Here is an 18,161-nt window from a genome sequence, read left to right on the forward strand (position 1 = left end):
GAATAATAATAAGAAAAATGAAAGAGAAAGAAAGAAAACTTCCACATTCAGTCTATAATGTCACAAAAATGACCAGCAGTCTGTGGAGGCTGAGAGAAAGGTTGTATCAGGAAAATCTGCATATGGCCTATAAGAGTAAATGGAAGGAGGGCAGCTGGGTAGCTCAGTGGATTGAGAGTCAGGCCTAGAGACAGGAGGTCCTAGGTTCAAATCTGGCTTCAGACACTTCCCAGCTGGGTGACCCTGGGCAAGTCACTTGACCCCCATTGCCCACCCTTACCAAGTTAAGGGTTTAAAAATGTAAAAAAAAAAAAAGTAAATGGAAGGGAAAAAATGAAAACAATGAATATTGTGGGTTAAGAGAAACACAGGAGACAATCTTAGCTGAAGAGAATGATTCTACAGTTACAAGCAGAATTTCAAAGGGGAAAAATGGCAACCATAAAGGCTACAGAATAGGTAGGAAAATGAAGAAATTTAAAATGTAAACGAATGATAAAGAAATGTATCCAAATGCTGAACTCCCTGAAAAATAAAATGGAGCATTCAGAATTCATTGACTCCACGAGACAATAAAAAATATGAAGACAAATTCAAAAGACTGAAAAAAAATGAAGAAAATGAAAGGTACCTATAATCAAAAACAATTGTCCTGGAAAACAGGCTCAGAAAAAATAATAAATCTAATATATCTCAAGAACTTGTTTTTATAATTGTCCATATCTATTAGAACCAGATGGCAAAGTGAAAATAAAGAGAATCCTCTGAAAACCTCCTGAAAGAAACTCCAAACTGAAAACCCCCAGTAATACCATCCTCGAAATCCAGAGCTTTCAAACCAAAGAAAATAATACTGAAAACAGCCACAAAGAAAGAGTTCACCCTACTAAATTGAGTATTATTCTATAGGAGTTGGCAAATGTACCTTTTTAAAAGGTATTTTATATTTTGTTTTATTTTCAAATGTATTTTTTTTTTAACCCTTGTACTTCGGTGTATTGTCTCATTGGTGGAAGATTGGTAAGGGTGGGCAATGGGGGTCAAGTGACTTGCCCAGGGTCACACAGCTGGGAAGTGGCTGAGGCCAGGTTTGAACCTAGGACCTCCTGTCTCTAGGCCTGACTCTCACTCCACTGAGCTACCCAGCTGCCCCAAATGTACTTTTAATAGAAAAGAGAAACCTGGAAAGATAATTACACTTGAACAATCAGAATTGTTAAATGAGGATGAAAATTCTTAGTTTATGACAGGGGGAGAGGAGGCAAGGGTCCCTTCAGGAGTCAACAAGGGAGTAAAGCTGCATATAAACATTGAAATTAAAAGATGTTTTGTTCTGTTTCATTGGTTTTAAGAGAGGAAAGAAAAGAGAGATGGAATTGGAATATAAGAGGAAATAAATAGGAGAAAAGGGGGAAGAATTTACTATTTCACATAATTAATGTATATGTATATGGAGAAAGGCATGGGAAGAATGGGCATCTCATGAACCTCACTCATATCTGAATCAGACAAAGGAGAGTTGAACAGATACACACAGAGTTTGTTACAGAAATATGTTAAACACGAATGTATAGAAGAGGAATAGCTAGGTGACTCAGTGGATAGAGAGCCAGGCCTGGAGACTGGTGGTCCTAGGTTCAAATTTGACCTCAGATACTTCCTAGCTGTGTGACCCTCAGTGAGTCACTTAACCCCAACTGCCTAGTCCTTACCACTCTTCTGACTTGGAACTGATAATTAGTATTGATTCTAAGTCAGAAGGTAAGGGTTAAAAAAAAAAAAAGATATATTAAACAAGAATGAATAGAGGAGTATAGAAGGTCATTTAGAAGGAAGAACAGATTTATAAGATAGTTTTGAAAGTAAAAAAAAGTCTTCATTATTAATGTCATGTTTTTATCAATAGCCCCAATATTTGCTGACTCCATATACTTGCTAGGCAATGACCTTGGAAACTCCTAAGAGCCACTCCAGGCACTCCTGATGCCAAGGAGACTGATGCCTCTGCTTTCTCTCTTTCAGCTTGTCTGCAACACCAGAGCTGTGAAGTTTGTGTCTCTTCAGACTTGACTTTCAACTGTAGCTGGTGTCACGTCCTCCAGAGGTAGCGTGGACAAGTTGACCCTGATGTCTTCCTTATGCAGGCAGTAGGGGTAAGGGGAGAGGATAATGGTATGCTCACCACCTCCTCCATGACCTTAGCACTCCTATACCCACTTCTCTGGACCTGTAGCTTGACATAGACATCATGGGGACATGGCCAGCTGGGTATGGGGGAGTAGGAATTATGCTAATCCAGATTATCAGATTTCCAGAGTTTATAAAGATTAGTTTAGAGATCTCACAGGGCAAGAGATCTAATCTGCAGATGTGATCATGGATAAGTTGACAAGCAACTGGATAGAAGACCTAAGAACTCCAGCCATTGCTGTTTCTTCCCTAGGAAAAGGATCAAAAAGGAACAGCATCCTTAGAGTATAGGGGCGGGGGTGGGAGGTAGAGAGTATGAGTGGAAAGGAAACAGTTTACAGAGAAGAACCCAGAATGGATCTTTTTTTCTGGACTAGACTAAGAAAGAAGAGAGTAAGGAATGCATGTTATTTGGGTAATGGTTACTGAGAATGTTTCTTTCTTTCCCTTTTTTATCAATATCTTTTGTTTTCACCTTGCCTTTATTCTCCAATCTGTCCTCTTCCTCTGCCTCATCCAGAAAGCTACCTGTTACAACAAAATAAAAAAGAGGAAGGAAAAGGCAGTTTAGCAACACTAACTAACTCATCAAATGAGTCAGATGGTATATGCCATGTTCCTCCTCCATAGTTCCCACTTTTGCAAAAAAGAGAGGGATGTACATTACTGAAAATATTTCTAATGTTTGTTTTATTTCTTTTTCTGTTCAATTAAATGATTTAACTGGCCATCCAAAAGTTAATGAAAAAGTGCAGACAGAGTTTGGTTGGTTGGTTGGTTTGGGGAAACACAGGAAGTTCTGGATTACATTCAAGTTTGGGAATGAAAAGCCTTTAATTCAAACTCTTTTTTCCCATTCAGAGCCCAGTTCTTCATGGAGCAGATGGAGAATCCAAATCCTGGTCTCCTGACCAGGAATTTACTTTGATAATTAAGGAACAGGAGAAAATATCATTTTCGGATATAACTCACTCTTGCATTCCTGAAAAACAACAGGAACTTTTTGTTTAATTGTGGTTTGAGTTTTTTTTTTTAACAATAGAAACTTTTAGAAGTCCTTTAGGCAATCTTGAAAATTACAGTGTCACAGAGTTCCCATGAAGCCCTGATATCTTAAGTCACTATTTCCTTTGCTACTTTCCAAAATGTTAGTGCAAAAATAGAAATGGACTTCCATGCAATCAGCCATCTTTGCACAACACTAACACTGTTCTTAGTCAAAGGGTGAAAAGAAGAGAAAAGTTAGGATTCCTGTATTTTTTTTTCCAGTGCTTTCTCTCTTCCTCGTTAGACCTCAATTTGCCTGCCTGCCAAATGGACTGGGTTTATGTGGGTTGAGGAGAGGATTACAGTAACTTTTTAAAAAATAAATGAATGGTACCACATGTGGAAAAAACATGAATGGGTTATTATCTGCAACCACAAGGAGCACCCACACAGATGAGATCACAAATCCACCCAAGCATCCAAATAAATCTACTCAGCATTTGTATTTTTAAAAATGAGAAACCCGATTGAACTTATATCCACAATGCTTTCAACTTAAAAAAAAAGTAACTTGTCAATTAGGCAGCACAGTAGATAGAGCACAGGACACTGAATCCGGAAGAGTTGAGTTTAAATTCTGCCTCAGACAATTTTACTAACTGTGTGACTTTGAGCAAGTCACTTAATATCTCTCAGCCTTGATTTTCTCATCTGTAAAATGGAGATAATAAAAATAGTACTTACTTCTAAGGGGTGTCGTGAAGATGAGACAACATTTGTAAAACTCTTAGCCAACTTTCTATAAGTACCAGCTATTATTAATAGCAACACCTAAGGGGCTCAGTAGATAGAACACAAGGCCTGGAGTTAGGAAGACCTGAGTTTGAATTTGACCTCAGACACCTACTGTGTGACCCTGGGCAAGTCACTTAATCCTGTTTGCTTCTGTTTTCTCATCTGTGAAATGTGCTGGAGAAGGAATAGCAAATCATTCCTGTATCTCTGCCAAGAAAAATCCAAATGGAATCACAAAGAGTAGAATATAACTGAAACCACTGAACAGTAACTATCATTACCATCATCATTGTTGTTATTATTGTTTTTAATGCTTAGTAGGGCAGGCAATCTGTTAGGACCTTGGAATGCAAAAGCAAAAAAGAAAACAACCCTTAAATTTTCTGGGGGAATACAGCATGTCAACAAAGAAAATAAGAATTTCTGTATATTCTTTCTATGTGACAGTAGTTAATCTTCTGGCCCTGTTTTCTTCACCTCACATTATTTCATATGAGTTTTTTCCATATTTTTTTATATCCACATTTGTTTTTCCTTATTGCAGTAAAACATTCCATTCCTTTGACATACAGTGGCATGTTAAGGCATTTCCTACTGTTGGACAATTGCTTCTAGTTTGGAGTGTTTTGCTTTTTTTTTTTTTTTTTAATTATAGGTAATGGTACCATAAATAGATTTCATTTATTTATTTATTTTTATAGCCCTTACCTTCTGTGTATTGGTTCTAAGGCAGAAGAGCAGCATTGGCTAGGTAGTGGGGATTAAGTGTCACAGAGGGTCACAGAGCTATGAACATAGGACCTCCAGTTTCCAGGTCTAGCTCTCAAACCATTAAGCCACCTAGCTGCCTCAGTGCCATAAATACATTGAACAAATCCCTTTGTGTTCTTTCTCCCTTTCCCCCTTAAAACAACAACAACAACAAACAACCTTACCTTCCATCCTAGAATCAATATTGTGTATTGGTTCCAAGGCAGAAGAGTGGTAAGGGCTAAGTGGGGGTTAAATGACTTGCCCAGGGTCACACAGTTAGGAAGTGTCTGAGGCCAGATTTGAACTGAGGAATTCCTGTCTTTAGGCCTGGATCCCAATTCTTTGAGCCACCTAGCTGCCCCCTCCCAACATTTTTTTTTATGAATATTCCTATGTTATATTGCCTGTAATGGAATGGTTAGGTCCAAGGATACAGCCATTTTCACTCCACAAAGACAGTGATAATATTTTATAAAGCATCATACTGTTACTTAATGTCAAACAGATATTGGACTGGGCCATCTCAGATGGGAGTGGTAGTGACAGAACACAGAATACAACATTATAAAAACAAAAGTCCTGTTTACACAAATCATACACTTCAGTTAGACATGTAGGTCTGGTCCCAAGCTATGATTTATGACATGTAGGTCTATGTCCCAAGCAGGGTGGGGGAGTGGGGGAGGTGGAAAGGGAAGAGAAGGAAGTTAGAAACAAAGCCAGAAAACATAAGGTTTGGGACAGTCTCAATTTTGGGAGAAACTGGCCAGGACCTAGTTGAGGGAGGGACTCATGTGAGACCTACATTTTCAACTAGAGTACTATACAATAAAGTCACAGTATAATTCACCCCAGAGAACTGCAAAGCTCTAACTTTACCATTAAGGGGGAAATATGCTGACATACCTTCTCTGGCCCTTTTTGGGTTCCTACCTCTCCACCTTTCCTATGACTAATCTCACAGATATAACTTTTACAAAGATGTGGAAAACCCTCTTTCTAGAAAGCTAAGGAACAGTCAAAGCATGGTGACATGAGTGAGATATTCAGCGTGGTCTCTCCTAACATCTTTTTCTTAGAATAACTCATACACTCACTTTAATGTTTTCTCTTTTTACCCCCCCCCCCCTTTTTTTAATCTCCAAACACCCTTTTCTGCCAATTCAAAGCTCTTCCCCTTTTCATTCTGAGGCTCATGGGATCATGGTTTTTAAAGTGAAAAGAGAACTTAGAAGTCATCTAATCCAACCCCCACATTTAAAAAAACTTTCCAGTTACATATAGAAAGAATTTTGACAATTGTTTTTTGAGATATTAGAATTCAGATTCCCTCCCTCCTTCCCTCCCACCTCTCCCCTCTCCTCTCCTTTGGGAATTAAATAATCTGATATGTGTTATGCTTATATGCAATATATATATTTCCATATTCCTCATGTTGTGATAAAAGACACATATCACACATACAATAAAAATATCATGAAGGAAAAGTAGAAGATGGCATGCTTTGATCTATATTCAGACTCCAGCAATTTATTCTTTAGCTGTGGATAGCATTTTCATCATGAATCCCTTGTGGTTATCTTGATCCACCCCTTTTGTAGCATTAGATTATTTAGTTTCCAATTAATTTTTAATGTATTTTTCCATGGAGCTTTATTGATTATAGTTTTTATTGCATTATTATCTGAAAAGGATACCTTTATTATTTCTGTTTTTCTGCATTTGGTTGTGAAGTTTTTATGCCCTAATAATACATGGTCAATTTTTATGTAGGAGCCATGTACTGCTGAAAAGAAAATATATTCCTTTCTATTGCCATTCAATTCTCTTCAGAGATTTATTACTTCTAACTTTTCTAAGATTTCATTCACTTCCTTTACTTATTTCTTGTTTACATTTTGGTTTGATTTATCTAGATCTGAAAGGGGGAAGTCTAGGGCCTCCACTAGTATAGTTTTACTATCTATTTCTTCCTGAAGTTCATTTAATTTCTCCTCTAAAAATTTAGAGGCTATACTATTTAGTGCATATATGTTTAGTATTGATATTACTTCATGGTTTATAGTACCTTTCAGTAAGATGTAATTTCCTTCCTTATCTATTTTAATCAGATTATTTTTACTTTAGCTATGTCTAAGATCACGATTGCTACTCCTGTTTTTTGTTTTGTTTTGTTTTGTTTTGCTTTAGATGATTCACAATAAATTCTGCTCTAGCCTCTTACCTTTACTCTATGTGTGTCACCCTGTCTCAGATGTGTTTTTTGTAAACAACATATAGTAGGATTCTGGTTTTTAATCCATTCTGCTATCTGCTTCCATTTTATGGGAAAGTTCATCCCATTCACATTCACAGTTATGATTACCAACTGTGTATTTGCCTCCATCTCATTTTTCCCTTTTGATCCTGCTCTTTTTCCTTTCACTTAGTTCCTCTTCACTAGTACTTTGCTTTTTATCATCCCCCCACTTCCTCCTCCCTCCTATTACCACTCCCCCTTCCCTTGTCTTATTCCCCTCCTACTTATCTATAGGGTAAGATAGAATTCTATACCCCAATGAGTATGGTTGTTATTCCCTCTCTGAGCAAGTTACAAGGAAGTAAAGTTGAAGCATTGCCCATCACCACCCTCATCCTCCTCTCCACTGTAATAGTTTTTCACACCTTTTTAGGTTAGATAATTTACCCCATTCCATCTCTCCCTTCCCTTTTCTCTCAGTGTAATCCTTTTTCACCCCTTGATTTTTTTTTTTTGTATAACATATCATCCTAAGCAACTTACTTCCCCACCTTCTGTCTAACTATACTCCTTCTACCTACTCTACTACTACTAAGAATTTTAAAGATTTACAAATATCCTCTTTCCATGTAGGAATACATATAGTTTGACCTTATTGAGTCCCTTAAATTTTCTCTCTCTTATTTACCTTTTTAGGCTTCTCTTGGGTCTTGTGTTTGGAATTTTCTGTTTAGGTCTGATCTTTTCCTGAGGAACGAATGTTTGGAAATCTTCTATTTTGTTGAATGACCATTTTTTATCTTGAAAGAATATACTCTTGAGTTGTAAACCTAGATCTTTCACCTTCCAGAATATGATATTCCATGCCTTTTGATCCTTTAATGTGGAAGCTGCTAAAACCTATGTAACCCTGATTGTAATTCCATGACATTTGAATTGTTTCTTTCTGGCTGCTTGCAGTATTTTCTCCTTGACTTGGGGACTCTTGAATTTAGCTATTATATTCCTGAAAGTTGTCTTTTGAGGATTTCTTTCTGGAGGTGATCTGTGGATTCTTTCAATTTCTATTTTATTCTCTTATTCAAGAATATCTGGACAGTTTTCTTTGATAATTTCTCGTATTATGATGTCCAGGCTTCTTTTTTTATCATGGCTTTCTGGTAGTCTAATAATTCTTAAATTATCTCTCCTAGACCTATTTTCTAGATTTTTTTCAATGAGATAGTTCCCGGTTTTCTTCTGTTTTTTCATTCTTTTGATTTTGTTTGTTTCTTGATGTCTCTGGAAGTCATTAGCTTCTAGTTGCCTAATTCTAATTTATAAGAAATTATTTTCTTCCATTAGCTTTTGAGCTTCCTTTTTCATTTGGCCCATTTCTTCTTTCATTGCTTTCATTTCTCTTTCCCATTTTTCCTTTGCCTCTGTAAATTGATTTTTTGAAATCTTTTTTGAGCTCTTCCAGAATCTAAGTCCAATTCATATTTTTCTTTTGGACTTTGCATGTGTTTGCTTTGCTTTCACTGTCTCTATCTGTGTCTATGCCTCGCTCTTTGTCTCCATAAAAATGCTCTATAGTTAGGTGAGGGTTTTTTTTGTTGTTTTTTTTTAATGTTTGCTCATTTCCCCAGCCTTTTTAAAGATAGGCTTTGTTCTTCAGGAGGATAGGGTACTCTCTTAAACTTCAGTCCTTCCTTGATACTACCCTTAGTCTAATTTCTGGATTTTAGTTCTTTCAAGATGGTATGCTGGCCAATGAGCTGGTTACTCTGAGAGCCACCTCCCACTGCTGATTCAATTACTTACAGCTGATAGCTCAAATTCTAGTCTCAGGCTTGGGTGTAGTATTTTGGTCTCACTCTGGGCTTGATTAGGTCAGGCACACCACACACAGCAGATTGCCCTGCCCTAGGGTTCCACCTTGAGCTTTAGGCAAGGGTCAGCCAGTACCAAGTCAGCACCCTGGGAACTGTCCCTGCCAGGGATCAGGGGACACAGCTCCAGGTCTACTAACTGCCTTAAATTTGGACCTCTCTCCTCACCATAATACTAGGCTAGAACTCCTGGCCTTACTCTGGGCCCACACAGATTGCCCTGGGCTAGAATTCCTGACCTCACTGCAGGTTTGCTTGGAATTTAAAGGGTTATGTGTTGGGTTGGACCACTATTGCTCCAGGCAGGGTCTTGGGGTCTGGATATTGACTTGGGCCCAGGTTCAAAACTTGGCACAGTAGATGTGGGATGGTGGGGGTGGCTTGCTGTTGGCTTGCTCCTTACTCCTTGTTGTAATCTCCTGCTGGCTGTGCTCCCCTCTCACTCTAGTTCCCCAGATGTTTCTTGCCGACCTTTCAGGTTGTTCTCTTCTTGAACATTGCTTCACTCTTTTTCCTTATTGGTTCTTTCACTTCTGTATTTGTTTTGTGGCATTATTTTAAGATTGGTTGGAGAGGACTTTCATGGTGGTTTTGAGCTTCCCTGCTTCTACTCTGCCATCTTGGCTCCAGAACCCCCTTGTGGTTAGCTTGGAGAAAAAACATGAAAAATGACATGCTTTGATCTGCAATTAGACTCCAAAGTTTTTTCTTTGGCTGGGAATAACATTTTTTTATCATGAGTCCCTTGGGAATATCTTGGAACTTTGCTTTGCTGATAATAGTTTAGTCCTTCACAATTGATCATTATATATTTTTGTTACTATATACAGTGTTTTCCTGGTTCCACTCGCTTCACATGTCTTTCCAGGTTTTTCTAAACTCATCTTGTTTATAGTTTCTTATGACACAATAGTATTCCATTGCAACCATATGCCATAACTTGTTCATCCATTCCCCAAGTGATGGGCAACCCTTCAGTTTCCAATTCTTTGCCATTATGAAAAGAACTGCTAAAAATATTTTAGTACAGGTAGGCCCTTTCCCCTTATCTCTGATCTTTTTGGCAACCTCTCCATTTTACAGATGGTGAAAGTGAGCAGGTTAAGGGTCTTTCCCAAGTGACTGAAGTAAAGTTCAAACCCATCACCTCTGACTCTAAATGCAGTACTTTTCCTCCTACATTGTGGGGACAAATAGTGGTAGAGTCTAATTTAGTCAACATGTGAGTTGTCTTTCTTTCATCCCCTCATTGAGATGTGCTTCTTCCAATTTGGGTCAACGCATTATAATGCTTTATTGTTGTTCAGTCATTTTTTAGGTACATCGAACTCTTTATGACCCTACTTGGTGTTTTTTTCTTGTCAAAGACAATGGAGTGGTTGACCATTTCCTTCTCTAGCTCATTTCACAGATGAAGAAACTGAGGCAAACAGGATTAATTGACTTTTCCAGGGTCACACAACCAATAAGTGTCTGAGTCCAGATTTGAATTCAGGGAGAGAAGTCTTCCTGACTTTCAGGTCCAGCCTTCTATCCTCTGTGCTACTTAATTGCTCTACTCTATAATAAGGTCAAATTGGCATGTTAGATCCTTGCCAAATGCAGATAGCCTTACACAAAGGAAAAATCCCAGCTCTTCAAACACTGGCAATGGCCAAAATCAACTAATAGTCTCAAGAATGTGCATCATTAGTCATAAGAGGGACCAGTGTTCTGCAGTAGAGAGAACACTGGACAAGGAATCAGGAGTAGAGTCAGAACTAGGGAGAGATGACCAGGGCTTTGGCCCATTGTTGAAAATTTAGAAAGCAATGTTTGCAGTCCTTCAGAACCATAGAAACAATAGAGCTTAGCAACTAGAATAACTAGTCAAAAATGGGAAATCACAAGATAGTAGGCTGGGGTGAACTTTCTTCCCCATCTCCTTCAACTGCAAAGTACTGCTCCCCAAGTACAAATGTTCTCAAGTTCAGCTCTGGTCAGGGGTCTTGGGTTGTAACCTTAGTTCTATCTATGTGACCTTGGGTTAAGTGACTTCATCTCTGCTTTCAAAGGAAAAGACTGGGTAATAACACCTCTAACGGTCCTTCTAACTGTGATAAAAATGGTTCTAAGTGGATAGAGAGCCAGGCCTGGAGATAGGAGGTCATGGGTTAAAATCTGACATCAGACACTTCCTAGCTGTGTGACTCTGGGCAAGTCACTTAACTCCAATTGCCTAAGCTTTATCACTCTTATGTCTTGGAATTGATACATAGTATTGATCTAAGACAGAAGATGAGGGTTTAAGACTTCAGATTGTATGGATGACTCAAGAGCTATTGATAATTCTGAAAAAAGCAACTTGGAACACATCACAGTCCTCTTGAGTCATTGTCAGATAGCAAAGTCAGAATGTGCCTCTTGAGAAAGAACATCTCGGGTTCTGTACCCCAGGATGTGTATGGAGCTTTCTTGCTGATAATCACTTTTTAGTTCTCTTTGTGTTTTTTTAATGTTATTTTTTCCTGCAAAGATATTGTTGGATCCAAACACAGACTTTGTGGATTTCCCAGGCATCAAAGACTAAAGAGCGGAAATTTCAACATCATGATTTTGAGAATTATTTTTTGTTCATTTTGCCCCATCTTCCTCTTCATCCTTTCCTTTTCCATCTTCCCCACAGGAAACTTTGGTGCCTTCCAACACAGCTGGGCTGAGGAATGGCCTCTGTGGGGACCTCTGACTTCCAGCTTTTTTATCCTTCTCAGCAGGACTTTTATTTCTGGTCATTAATGTCAAAGAATTGGGGAGAAGTGTGAGCTAATCCTCCTGAGTTGCTAATAAGGGATGGCACATTTCTTCTTTTTTGGCAGGATTGTTCTTAATATGGGAAAGGTTTGAAGAACTGACCAAGTTCCTGCAATGTTCTTGGGATTCTGCCCCCAAAGAAAAGCAAAGTGTGTGGCTGTTTTTATAAGCTTCCAGTGACTTCATTTTCTGGTTGTTCCTTTAGATTTGTGATCATGAGACACATTTGTGAACTTGAATTACCCAGAACTATAACTAGGACAGGTCAACTGGGACTTTGTCCCGGGTGCTGAATTTAAAGGGTTCTGACAGTACATGTAATACTTTAGTAGTGAAGAAACAGCTGCATATAGAGCCTACTTCACAAAAATATATAACAAATTTAACAACTTTGTTAACAATAAAACAAATAATTATAATGGAAAGCTGTCAGATATCTGCCTGGGTTGAAATCTCTGCTCTCATCTGCTGCCTCCCCTCTCCCCCTCTCCCACCTTCCCACACTCCCCGTGTACCTGAGTATACACACTTCATGCAGTTTGTTCTGGCCATGGCTTGTCATACTTACCCTAAGTGCAAAAATACCTAGTTACAGCTCTGGGATTATTTATCCATGAATAGCTGCTCTTAATGGAAATTGTAAACAGATATCCTCATGGAAGCAATCTCATATTTTGCACTTTACTGGGTGCTTCAGTTAGAGCAGGGAGAGACCGTTCATTCTGAATTATAGGATCAGTTATAGAGCCGGGAGGGATCTTACAGGCCATCAAGTTCAAACCTCTCCTTTTATAGATGAGGAAACTGAGGATCAAAGAGATTGTGTCTTCCATAGGGTCATACAGTTAGTAAGCATTTGATATGAGATTTGAACCAAGTGTTCCTGACTTCAGGTTTAATAGCCTTTCCATTATAGCATGCTGCCTTTTTTTTTGGGGGGGGGGGTAAAGATATCTTATTTACCGATTACATGTAATAATAATCTTCTACATAAGTTTTCTGAAGTTATAAGATCTAAATTGTCTTCCTTTCTCCCTTCCCTCCCCCTTCCCAGAGATGGGAAGCAATTTGATCTGGGTTATATGTGTATTATCATGCAAAACGTATTTCCATATTGGTCATTATTATAAGAGAATACCCAAAATAAACTAAAATGAAAAATAGGATGCTTTGAACTGCATTCCAGCTCCAGCAGTTCTTTCTCTGGAGGTGGATAGTATTCTTTGTCATAAGTCCTTCAGAATTGTCTTAGATCATTGTCTTGCTGAGTAGTTAAATCTTTCACATTTGATCATCCCACAATATTGCTGTTACTGTGTACAATGTTCTTCTGGTTCTGCTTATTTCCTTCTGCATCAGTCCATGAAGATCTTTCCAGCTCTTTCTGACATCATCCTGTTCATCATTCCTTATAGCACAATAGTATTTTATCACCATCATATACCACAGTTTGTTCAGCCAGTCCCCAATTGATGAACATCCCCTCAATTTCCAATTCTTTACCACCACAAAAAGTGCAGCTCTAAATATTTTTGTACAAATAGGTCCTTCCCCCTTTTTTTCAATCTCTCAGGGACACAGATCAAGCAGCAGCATTACTGGATCAAAGGGTATGCATAGTTTTCTAGTCCTTTGAGCATAGTTCTAAATTGTCCTCCAGAATGGTTGATCAGTTCATAACTCCACCAGTGATTCATTAGTGTCCCAATTTTGCCACATCCCTTCCAACACTTTCCTTTACTGTCATATTGGCCAGTTTGCTAAGTGTCAGGTGATACTCCAGAGTTGTTTCAATTTGCGTTTTTCTAATAAAGAGGGATTTAGAACATTTTTTATATGATTATTGATGGCTTTGATTTCGTCATTTGAAAACTTTGTTCATATCTTTTGACCATTTAATTATTGGGGAATGGCTTGTATTCTTAGAAATTTGACTCAGTTCTCTATACATTTCAGAAATTAGACCTTTGTCAGAGAAATTTATTATCATGCTGCCTCTCAAAGAACCCTGCTCCTGCCTGTCTAAGGGTCCAGCTCAGACCCCTCACATACTTATGGCAATGAACTTTAGATAAACTTGAGGCCCCAGTCTGGTGATTACTTCAATGTCCTTAGATGCAGGGGATAGAGTGCTTGACCTGGAGTCAGGAAGACTCTTCTTCATGAGTTCAAATGTGTCCTCAGACATTTACTAGCTGTGGGGATCCTGGGCAAGTAACTTCACCCTGTTTGCCTCAATTTCTTTATCTGTCAAATGAGCTGGACAAGGAAAAGGCAAACTGTAAAAGCCCCGAGGGTGGGACAGAACATGGCTCATGAGTACCCCAGGTAAGGGCTGGGGAAAAAAAGGGTCAAGTCAAAGTTTGGGGTCAGAAGGACCTCTATTGCTGGTGACAACCAAGTGCAGTTTATTGAACGAATACATGAGCTTATAAAAGCAGAAACCACAAGAAAACTTTTTCATGAAAATACAAGTAACTTTCCCATAACAAAGGTTAGCCTTGAGCTAGGAACTGAAAGTGGGGGTAACCAAGGACATAACAGTAACTGAGAAAGGGGAGAAGCAGGTGCTGATAAAACATGTTTTTCTGTCTGGGGAAAAAAGGTCTGGGAAAGGGAGCCTGGGAAAAGAAGCCTGGGAAAGGATTATTGCCTCAAATCAGCAACTTGTAAAGAAATGTGGAAACTGAGGGAATCAGCTATTTTATTGGTGGGAAATGTGGAAACTGAGGGATCTCAGGCCTTAGTCAGACCCTGGACCTCACCTGACACCAGGGGTCAACAGACCTTTGCCTTTTCAGATCCTGAGACCTCAGTCCCTAACAGCAAACCACTCTAGTATCTTTTTTGAGAAAACCCCAGATAGGGTCACAAAGATTTGGACATGACTGACAAACAAGAATATAAATAGCAGAACATGTGCAGAGGGAGTTCCAAAATACTAATGAAATGGCATCCAGTTCCTGTTTCTAATATACCAAAAATTATTTAGCCTTTTCACAAATTAGGAGCATCCACAACTTCTTTGTTTCCAGTTCTTTTTTTGCCACAAAAGTGCTACTAAAAATATTTTTGTATACACGAGACCAGAGTCATAGTGAGCAAATGTTGAACTGAAATTCACGGGAAATTCTCTAGGCAGGAGGAGAGGGGCAAAGGGATATAATAACTTCTCCTTTTTGCCCTTTTTCATGGGGGGGAGAAGGCAAGGATGTATCAGTGGCCTGAATCTCTGCACATGGCCAGTAGCCTGACATCATAAGAATGTACCCCAGCTTCCTTTGGGAAGGGCAACTCACCCTAACTCAGTCTGTCAAAAACATGATTCACTAGGGTTGACCTGTGTCTGCCTCAGGTGAAATGAATGAGGAATTCTTTTACTGTGTGATCAGATAAGCAACATCTTTCCCTGGCATCTTCTCCTCTGCAGGTGTTCCAGTGGCTTTGACCGCTATCGGGAGGAGTGGTTGGCATATGGCTGTGCCCGAGAGGTGAGAGAGACAGAAATTATTTGCTTCTGGCCTTCTGGATTGGAATACAGGGAAGACAGAGGTCCATTGGCAGGTGGCTTAGCCATGTATCAGAGCAAACATTTGGCTGCTGTCAAAGTTAACATCTCAACCTGTGGCTTGCTTCTTGACTGTCCTGGAGCTAATCAGATTAAGTCTAGAGAGATCTGGAGACCAAAATGCCTATGATTCCATTGTTCCGTGGAACAAAGGAACATCGGCAGCAGTGCTCCATGACATATTCCAATATTGGAAATTTACCCAGAGGTTGGAAGGAGAGAGAATAATAACTCTGAATCATATTTAGCAGAGCTGGGCGGAATGACACAGCTAGACCTGGAATCAGATTGACTTGGTCTTCTGGTGGACTGGACATTCAGCTGGTTAGAAGGTAACCCAAATCAGGAATCAAAAGTCATTGGCTCAATTTCAATATGAGTCACTCAGATTTAGAGGTGAAAAAAAATGGGAAGGCATATTGAATGCATATTGGACTCCTGACTCCAGTCAACCATATCCCAAGATAGTCAGTCATTCAAGTATTTATTGGGTATGGGTTGGGCAGAACCATCCACATTGGTTTTGTATTATAGGATTAAAAACACATGTCCTCATCTCAAATTGGGAATGTCCTTTGGCTCTGTTATCATGGGATCATCAGCTTAGAGCTAGAAAGGACCTTGGAATATATCAAGTCTAACTCCCTCATTTTACAGATAAGGAAACTGAGACAGAATAGTTAAGTAACTTGCCCAGGTTCACAAAGGAAAAAAGGATCAAAAGTTAAACCCAGGTCTTCCTTACTCCAAGTCCAAAGCTTGGGCTCACCTCCCTCTATCTCACCCCCTCTCTTCTACTAGAATAGACTGAGTGACATTGTAGCAACAGTGGATAGCATTCTGAACTTGGAATCAGGAAGAGCTGGGTTCAAATTTTGATTTCTAACTTATTAAACTTCTTGAGAGCAGGGATTGTTTCCTTGTCTGTATTTGTGTCGCCAGTGCCTATCACAGGAAGTAGCATACAGGAGGTACTTAATAAATGCTTATTGATGGATTAATAACTAGCTTTGTGACCCCAAGGACAAATTACTTGACCTTTCCAAACCTCAGAAATTTGGGGACTGGACCAGATGCCCCATGAGGTCCTTTTCATGTCTATGAGCCTATGATGGCCTGGACTCAAATTCTGATTTTGCTGCTTACTAGCTTTGTGACCAAGGACAAGTCATTTAACTTCCAAGCCTCAGTTTCTTCATCTGTAAAATGGGAATAATAATGCCTGTGTCATCTACCTCATAGGGTTGTTGTAAAGTACTATATAAATATCAGTTCTTATGGCATCTAGTCAAGGAGATTTCTAATAGAGACTATAGCTGTTAGTGTTTCATATTTGTTCTATTTACTTACAAGTTTGACCCTTACCTATTTCTAAAAGGGTTTAAAACAGATTAAAATTGTACCAAATGAGACATTGTAGAATAGACATCTAGACAGATGTAGACATCTATCTGAGGAAATGGGGAGGAAGAGATGCTTTCAAGCACAAGATTCAAGCGTTTGGGCATTACATTTGCCTCTAGGTTTTCTGGCAGCTCAGACCAAACAAAAAGAAACATACTAAGTTACACGTGGGTTCATTTCCTTCCTTCCTTCCTTCCTTCCTTCCTTCCTTCCTTCCTTCCTTCCTTCCTTCCTTCCTTCTTTCCTTCTTTCCTTCTTCCTTCCTTTCAACTCTAAAACAAAAGAGCAAGAGCTAAGCAAATGGAGTTAAGTAACTTGCCTGGAGTTACACAACTAGTAAATATCTGAGACCAGATTTGAACCCAGGTCCTTCCTGACTCTAATCCTGGTACCCTATCCATTGTGGCATCTAGCTGCATCCTACATGGGTTCATTTCCTAACATCAGAAAACATATTGGTTGAGTGTTCAGACACAGGGTTCAATTCTAGCCTCTGTCACTCACTACCCATGTGAACTCAGGCAAGTAATTTTCCCTTCTAAGCATCAACTTTTTTTTTTGTTATTCAATTTTTTTCAGTCTTATCTGATTCTTCACACCCTATTTGGGTGGCTAACATACTGGAATGGTTTACAATTTCCTTCTCCAGCTCATTTGACAAATGAGGAAACTGAGACAAACAGTTAAGTGACTTGCCCAGGATCACACAGCTAGAAAGTATCTGAAGTCAGAGAGTAACTCAGGAAGCTGTGTCTTCCTGACTCCTGGCCTGGCACTCTATTCACTGTGCCACCTAGCTGCCCCATTGTCTTCTTGATTGGTAAAAACGAGGTGAGATTGTTGAGCCAGATGACTTCTGGGGGCCTTTTCTATGATCTCTGATCCTGCAATCTCTGGGGTCTCTTCTAGCTCTAAAATCCAACAGTACTAAACAGAACTGAGACCACTGTGCCAAGAAGAAACCTCAGAGACTGGCTCTCTTTTACAGGCAGAGGGCAGGACATGTGAGGATTTCCAGGAAGAAGAACATTATGCCTCATCCCCTGAGACTTTCTTCACACCCTTTGATGGAGAATTCACCACTTCTGCCTCTTCCCTCTTCATTGACCATCTCACCACAGAAGGTACATCCAGGCAGAGCCAGAACTAGAGCAGATGATTGGGGAGTTGTCCAAGGCCACCAAAATGTAAAGGATATCACAGTTTTCATACTCCATTATGGTAAAAAATCATTTTAGTACCTCGTTAGCTGAAATAGGAGGCTGCCAGATGATGCTTTCTCCTCCTTAATCTAATTCAGTTCGCAGCCCCAGCCCTCTCCCATGAGTCCATGCCCAAGATCTCTCTCCCGATGTAGTCTCGAATCCTAGAACCTTCATCAGCACTCTCCCCAACTTAATTTGTCTCTGAAAGTTGCTTTGAGAGTTGTTGGGGTTTTTTTTGTTTTTTTTTTTTAGGCCAATGGCCCAAGGCACAGTTTTATAAAATTTCCTTTGGGTAGCAAAATTGACCTGAATCCAAAATTGTAAAGGACAAGAGCAGGAAGGAATCATGGAGTTGACAT

At 39.3% G+C, this 18,161-nt stretch overlaps 1 protein-coding gene across 1 annotated transcript in view; it reads left to right on the forward strand.

The window, feature by feature from the left end:
• PLXDC1 (plexin domain containing 1) overlaps positions 1-18,161 on the forward strand; it is a 106,975-nt gene that overhangs the window by 76,076 nt on the left and 12,738 nt on the right. Inside the window, exons 9-11 of the mRNA XM_044673647.1 lie at positions 2,023-2,104; positions 15,056-15,116; positions 17,586-17,721. Of these exons, the coding sequence (XP_044529582.1) occupies positions 2,023-2,104; positions 15,056-15,116; positions 17,586-17,721 (279 nt within the window). The remainder of the gene's footprint in view (positions 1-2,022; positions 2,105-15,055; positions 15,117-17,585; positions 17,722-18,161) is intronic.

This window comes from Gracilinanus agilis, chromosome 4, assembly GCF_016433145.1.
Source record: "Gracilinanus agilis isolate LMUSP501 chromosome 4, AgileGrace, whole genome shotgun sequence".
Lineage (NCBI taxonomy): Eukaryota > Metazoa > Chordata > Mammalia > Didelphimorphia > Didelphidae > Gracilinanus > Gracilinanus agilis.